The sequence below is a fragment of the Oncorhynchus keta genome, chromosome 22 (genome assembly GCF_023373465.1).
Source record: "Oncorhynchus keta strain PuntledgeMale-10-30-2019 chromosome 22, Oket_V2, whole genome shotgun sequence".
Taxonomy (NCBI): Eukaryota; Metazoa; Chordata; class Actinopteri; order Salmoniformes; family Salmonidae; genus Oncorhynchus; species Oncorhynchus keta.
The window spans coordinates 23,415,695-23,422,837 of NC_068442.1; the positions used below are offsets into that span (position 1 = coordinate 23,415,695).

Sequence of the window (7,143 nt, forward strand, 5' to 3'; positions counted from 1 at the left end):
AGGAACAGGATTTGGATTTTTAGCTAAGGTTACTGTCAACGCTGGTATCAAGATGGAGTGAAGGCCTCTTCCCTTCCTTTGTGCAGGCTGTCATTCTGTAGTGTCCTGGGGGACGGTTGCTGTTCCCTAGTTTCAGCTCTGAGGTCAAACCCCTCACACCTGAGACAGCTGGACCTGAGTAACAATTTCCTAGGAGACTCGGGAGTGAAGTTGCTCTCTGCTTTATTGGAGGACCCACACTGTGAAATCAAGACACTGAGGTACAGTTATACGACTTACAACAATACTTCATTCATATAATTCCTTGTTATATTTGGAACGAGTCAAACTGTGAAGGTCTGTGGCTCTAAGCTATGTGTTTAAAATTAGGATGAGGCTGCCCTGTTCCTCCTCGTCCAGCACCACTGGAAGTATCTTCCCCGGAGCTAAAGAAGTGCTTGTGCACGTTATGTCTGGTGTGCGTCGGGTTATGTACCCATTTATTGATTGTTCTGTTTTCCGGTGGGTTTTTGCTGCGCCGTTGGAAACACAGTTTTTGCTCTCCTGCGTCTGACTTCTCTGCCGCCAGTACGCCCCCCGTACAAATACATCCACAGGTACACCTCCAATTGACTCAGGCTAATTGATATAATTTATCAGAATCTTCTAAAGCCATGACATCATTTTCTGGAATTTTCCAAGCTGTTTAAAGGCACAGTCAACTTAGTGTATGTAAACTTCTGACCCACTGGAATTGTGATACAGTGAATTATAAGTGAAATAATCTGTCTGTAAACAATTGTTGGATAACCGACTTGCCAAAGCTACAGTTTGTTAACAAGAAATGTGAGGAGTGGTTGAAAAACAAGTTTTAATGACTCCAACCTAAGTGTATGTAAACTTCCGACTTCAACTGTACATTTTTCAAGCAGGCCACCATAGTCCCTGTGCCCAAGAAAGCGAAGGTAGCCTGCCTAAATGACTACCACCCCGTAGCACTCACGTGGGTAGCCATGAATTCCTTTGAAAGGCTGGTCATGGCTCACATCAACACCATCATCCCCTCAGGCGTGCATCCTTAGTCCCCTCCTGTACTCCCTGTTCACCCACGACTGCGTGGCCAGGCACAACTCCACCACCATCATTAAGTTCCATGACAACACAACAGTGTGTCACGGCTTCTGCCGAAGTTGGTGCCTCTCCTTGTTCGGACGGCGTTCGGCGTTCGGCGGTCGGCGGTCGGCGGTCGTCGTCACCGGCATTCTAGCTGCCACCGATCCACGTTTCTTTTTCCATTTGTGATGTCTTGATTGTACATTACATTATTATTATTATTTCCCTATTTAACCTTCTGGTTCTCATTATGTTTAGTTCTTGATTGTTCCCGGTTCTGTGTTAGTCTGTTGTGTTAGGGTTTGTGATATTTAATGGATTTATTTTTGCAGATTATTTTTCCCGAGTAAAAGTATGTTATTTTACTCAGTTCTGTGTCCTGCGCCTGACTCCGTTCTCACCTCTGCACAACTGACACATGACACAGTGGTAGACCTGATCACCGACAACGATGAGACAGCCTACAGGGTGGAGGACAGAGACCTGGCAGCCTGGTTCCAGGACAACAATGGAGCTGATCGTGGACTGCAGGAAAAGGACGGCCGAACACGCCCCCATTCACAGCAACGGGGCTGTAGTGGAGCGGGTCAAGAGTTTCAAGTTCCTTGGTGTCCACAACACACCTTTTCCCCCTCAGGAGACTGAAAAGATTTGGCATGGGTCCCCAGATCCTCAAAAAGTTCTACAGCTGCACCATCGAGTATTCTGACCGGTTGCATCACCTCCTGGTATGGCAACTGCTCGGTGTCTGACCGTACGGTGCTACAGAGGGTATTGCATATGGCCCAGTACATCACTGGGGCCAAGCTTCCTGCCATCCAGGACCTGTATACTAGGTGGTGTCAGAGGAAGGCCCAAAAAATGGTCAAAGACTCCAGTCACCCAATCATGGACTGTTCTCTCTGCTACCGCACGACAACCAGCACCGGAGCACCAGAGTCCAAAAGGCTCCATAACAGCTTCTACCCCCAAGCCATGAGACTGCTGACCAATTAATCACATGGCCACACAGACTATTTACATTGACCCCCCCCCCCCTCTTTGTTTTACACTGCTGCTACTCGCTGTTTATTATCTATGCATAATCACTTTACCCCTACCTACATGTACAAATTACCTCGACTAACCGGTACCCCCGCTCATTGACTCGGTGCCAGTACTCCCTAGATATAGCCTCGTTATTGTTATTTTATTGTGTTAATTTTTATTTAGTTTATTGAGTAAATATCTTCTTAATTCTATTTCTTGAACTGCATTGTTGGTTAGGGGCTTGTAAGTAAGCATTTCACTAAAATACCTGTTGTATTCGGCTTATGTAACAAATACACATTTTTATTTGAATCTGTGTATAGAGAATCTGGCACATGCACAGACTCTTTTTTAGCTATCGGGAAGAGCATACCAGAGAATTCAGCAATGCAGCCACTCCTTTGACGTTATAACATTATATTTCTCTCTGTAGGCTTACAGACTGTTACATTTCAGAGGAAGCATTTGTTTCTCTGGCTTCAGCCCTGATAACAAACCCCTCTCACCTGAGAGAGCTGGACCTGGCCAGGAATTATGGAGGAGACTCAGGAGTGAAGCTGCTCTGTGCTGGACTGAAGGATCCATGCTGTAAACTGGAGAAACTGAGGTGAGTTTTATAATCGGCAGTGTTTAACTAATTACTGTGGTTAAGAGAAAATGCTGTTTCTCATTATCTGTTGACATTTTTGCCAGCCTGTTTTTTTGTAAACTGAGTTGGGAATGCTGTGAGGCAATGGCAGCAGCTCTCCGCTCAACCTCAAGTCTGAGAGAGCTGGACCTGAGTCACAATTATCTGGGGAATTCAGGAGTGACAATGCTCTCTGCAGGATTGGGCAATCCTCACTGTAAACTGATGATTCTGAGGTATTGGATTTAATTGAACTATTTTTATTGACTTTAAAAGTCACCAATTATTTGTCTTATTTTAGATTTTCTCAACCTTTGAGTTGAATTTCAGAAATGGCTTAGTGAATTACTTTCATCCTCTGCAGGCTCTGTAATTGTGGTATGACAGAGGAAGGCTGTGCTTCTCTGGCCACAGAGCTGAGGTTAAATCCCTCTCACCTGAAAGATCTGGACCTGAGTTCCAATTCTCCAGGAGACCCAGGAATGAATCTGCTCTTTGCTGTGCTAGTGGATCCCTGTTGTAAACTGGAGATTTTGACGTGATTAATCATGACAAACTTTTGTGCTATTACAATCACTGCAATTTGCTTATTCCATTTTGTGGGTTTGATTTAGTTAACGGTATGGTTATAGATGTATTATACAGAAAGCAATAGAAAGTAATTGCTGTCATATTACAGTTTGCATCCTAAGTTTCAGTGTTTTTTGTTTTCCCTCCAGTCTGGATAACTGTAACCTCACTGAGAATTGCTGTGCAGCATTGGCCACTGCTCTCAGCTCAAACACCTGTAGTCTGAAAAACCTGAACCTGAGTGACAACAACCTATATGATTCAGGAGTACAGCTACTCTCAGCTGGATTGAAGAATACACAGTGTAAACTGGAGACACTGAAGTAGGTGTACATGGCTTATCCTTAATGTGGGCGTTATACTGAAAAGTTTTATACAATTATTTTTGATCTGACATGGAATAACTGGATTCTCTTCCTGTAGGGTAGCAAACTGTAAGTTCAAAGAGGATGGCTGTGTTGCTCTGGCCTCAGCTTTAAGCTCCAACCCCTTCCACCTAACAGAGCTCGATCTGAACCAGAACCGGTATGGGCGTGGAAAAGCCCTGCTCAAAGCATTGCAGAAGGATCCACACTGTAAACTAGTGAAAGTGGGGTGAGTGGTATAGTTGTGGTATAGTGTCAAAGAGTATCACAAATGTCATTCAAGATGTGTTTGTGTTTGTTAATAATATTGCAAGTCATTGAGTTTCATTGAAAATGCAAGGTGACTGAAAACAAATGCCTTAATAGTGGCACAGTAAAATGAGAGCTCTTTATTACACCATATGTTTCTTTCTGATGGTCCTGTATTTAGCTCTCCTGTATACATACAACTCATTATTATTGTTCTGCAAAATCCTCTTTTAGATTGGTCCCAATGTGAAACAGCCATCATCATACAGGACCGAGAAATGAGCCGCATTCTGAAGAGACAGTCAAGAAGTGACGTGGACGTAGTGCTCGGCCGTTCTTGAAACCACTGAACTAAAAACACGCTGTGTGTAGACCAAACGGATGCAGTGTAACATTACAAACAAGTGAGATGAATACATGTTTTGAATATGCTTTATCATTTTGAAGACGCTCAACACCTACTTTACAAATGTAATGCATGTGTTTGCAGTGCAGTCCTGATCTTTGAAAAATATATAGGCTATGTATTTTCCGGGATATATGTGTACATATTTACAAGGTTTTATACACATTGTATAAGGGGATTGATTGTCAATGTTCTATTTAATGTCATAGGAAGAAAATACAATGTTAGAATGTTACGTCATTGTGCATATTCTTAGACATCCTCATCAAATGAATATCTTAAGATAGTTTTTCACACACGCATAGGTCTGCTGGTTTAAAGGCTGAATTCTCCTGTTTCCATTAGGGGCTCATTAGTGTCCTCATCTGGGCCCTGTGAAAAACAGAGACTGTTTAGTGAGTCCAGTGCAGCTAAACATGTGACCATGTCAATATGTATTTGATTGTGTGAGTGTGTATTCGGCCAGGTGCATATGTGCGTATGTGCTAGTGTTTGTATATGTGTGTGTGTGTGTGTGTGTGTGTGTGCGTGCTGGCATTTGTGTGCATTTATTCTTGCCTGTGCTAGACGATTGTAGGTCTGAGTGTGGGGGCCGCTGTACCGTCGTAGACCTCGCCAGGACAGGAAGAGAGTGTAGACAGAGGCCAGCAGACACTGTACTGTGAACATGATAGAGCTGCCCTTCGCTATGTACACACCCGCACGCTGAGAGGGAGACAAAGAAAGGAGGAGGTTACACAGAGAGAGAGACACACGCACATACATACACACACATACACAGACAGTACAACACACCTGTTGGTCTGTGTAGAGTGCTTTAGCCTGTGAAGTGATGAGGCTGTAGGCCAGCAGAGCACAGCACCCCAGCAGTAGGCTGAAGATGTTCAGGCCTATCAGTGTGGTCACCTGTTCAACATGTTAACAGAGCAGTGAGCAGAACAACTTAACTTCAAATAAAAAATGGTGAAACACTTCACAATCACAGAAGCAATGAATTTAGCGACTCACTACTAACTGGCGAACAACACAAAACATTCACTAGGGTGAGACTTCAAAATTGGGATAATGAATTCAAAAAGTAGATCATACATTTTTTGATTAATTAGATCATTCATTGAATAAAGCACTTGTGTGATATATGCCTAGTTAAATAAATAAAAAAATACAAATATATATACTCACATTGAGTTTGTTGGGTTTCCTCTGAACTTCCATTGCCAGCCCTCCAGTGGCCAGATACTGTAACAACACACAATACCCAGCTTAGTGAAAAATCAAATCAAGCTTTATTTGTCACGTGCGCCGAATACAACAGGTGTAGACCTTACAGTGAAATGCTTACTGACATCATCTATACCAGGGTTGTGTTCAGAGGGCACATCATGGGAAAAACATGTTGAAACAGGGAGTGACAACATAGACAGTGTCAACCGGGGATGACTAGGCATTATCTCAGTGGGCTAACACAGTCTTGCATAAGACAGTGAAAAGCGAGGACTCACAAACAGGCCGGACCAGACTGGTGTAGTCAAGGAGACGGAACAGTTGAAGCTCACGCAGGCATAGGTTACTGTGGTTAGAATGGAGGCCAGGGCACCAAAGACCTGCAAAACCTTAGTTACAGAGAGAGACAGGAGAAGTACTCTAGAGTGATGGTTTTGGGTAACACTTTATTTCACAGGAAATGGTAACGTAATTACGAAACTACATGGTAAAATTATGATAACTGATTAATAACAGTATTTGGTCACAGGGCACTGATTAGGAACCACAGGGTTGCTTTTTGTTTTCCTCATCTCACCCCAGTGACAAGGAGGCGGGTGTTAACGACTGTCCCAAACCAGCGTCCAATCCGCACATCTTTAAATTCTTCCTGATTGGTGGTTACAGTGAGTGGGTGGCCCGAGGTGCGGTCCTTAAAAAATACATGGTACAGCCCCTCTTGGAACATGTTCTGAGTCATCTGAGAAAGGCAGACAACAAAAACATGTCGCTGTTTGATGATGTAATAGCTACAGCTGAAGATATCAGGAAAACGTATCTCATCTAATGGGAATATAAGGCTACACGCATATTCACATACACACACACACACTGTCACATGCAGACACACTCCGATCACAGCCTTTCTCTCTCTATCTTACCTTCAGCTGCAGTGGGTCCACAGCCTGGCTTCCTCATGAACAACTTTCATATCCACAAAGAATAGAATCAGCCTTCTAAACCTCATAGAGGGGAAAAAGAGAGGGACCTGAAATCATAAAGGCTTTGTGTTGGTCAGTCATTCACAGCGTCTCACTCTTCCGCCCTCACCACCCCAGACTGACACGGTCAAAGTTCACCTGAGGCATAGTTTACTTCCAGGCTGATATGGTCCACCTCTAAGGAAGGGATAATGTGTTCTGATTGGCCAGAGAGAGAGAGAGACTTGATCAATGAAGGGATCTGACTAATCTGGCCAGGGTGCCCGGTTGTGTGCGTTTTGCACCTGGTGAAAGTTGATTGCATAACTTTAGGAACCGGGCTGCCTCCAGGGTGTGAGCCAGGTGCTCCCTTCAAAACCCATGGCAAAGTCAGCTCAAAACATAAATAAACACGTGGAGTAATGATTAGGATTAATTGCCTTTCCAATGAAAACTAGTTTGAAAATTCAAACAACAGTCAAATGTTTGGACACACCTACTCATTCAAAGGTTTTTCTTAATTTGTAATATTTTCTACATTGTAGAATAATAGTGAAGACATCAAAACTATGAAATAACACATATGGAATCCTGTAGTGATGAAAAAAAGTGTTAAATCAA

The 7,143-nt window shown here is 43.3% G+C and overlaps 2 protein-coding genes across 3 annotated transcripts in view; one reads left to right on the forward strand and one right to left on the reverse strand.

Moving 5' to 3' along the window:
* Positions 1–5,522, forward strand: part of LOC118401190 (NACHT, LRR and PYD domains-containing protein 12-like) — a 21,659-nt gene extending 16,137 nt beyond the window's left edge. Inside the window, exons 11-17 of one of the 2 annotated variants that reach the window (XM_052474924.1) lie at positions 87–260; positions 2,555–2,728; positions 2,815–2,985; positions 3,114–3,287; positions 3,469–3,642; positions 3,743–3,913; positions 4,168–5,522. In XM_052474924.1, coding sequence (XP_052330884.1) covers positions 87–260; positions 2,555–2,728; positions 2,815–2,985; positions 3,114–3,287; positions 3,469–3,642; positions 3,743–3,913; positions 4,168–4,183 — 1,054 coding nt within the window. In that variant the 3' untranslated portion in view covers positions 4,184–5,522. Of the gene's footprint in view, positions 1–86; positions 261–532; positions 2,729–2,814; positions 2,986–3,113; positions 3,288–3,468; positions 3,643–3,742; positions 3,914–4,167 lie in introns of those variants that run through there. The other variant, XM_052474925.1, reaches the window with a different exon arrangement.
* si:dkey-30c15.13 (uncharacterized protein LOC558731 homolog) lies at positions 4,518–6,691 on the reverse strand. The gene is made up of 7 exons (XM_035798510.2): positions 6,484–6,691; positions 6,141–6,302; positions 5,842–5,952; positions 5,522–5,578; positions 5,135–5,245; positions 4,898–5,044; positions 4,518–4,711 (listed from the first exon to the last, which is right to left on the reverse strand). The coding sequence occupies exons 2-7, from the start codon at positions 6,300–6,302 to the stop codon at positions 4,655–4,657; spliced, it is 645 nt and encodes a 214-aa protein (XP_035654403.1). The 5' UTR covers positions 6,484–6,691; the 3' UTR covers positions 4,518–4,654.
* Positions 6,692–7,143: the final 452 nt, after the last annotated feature.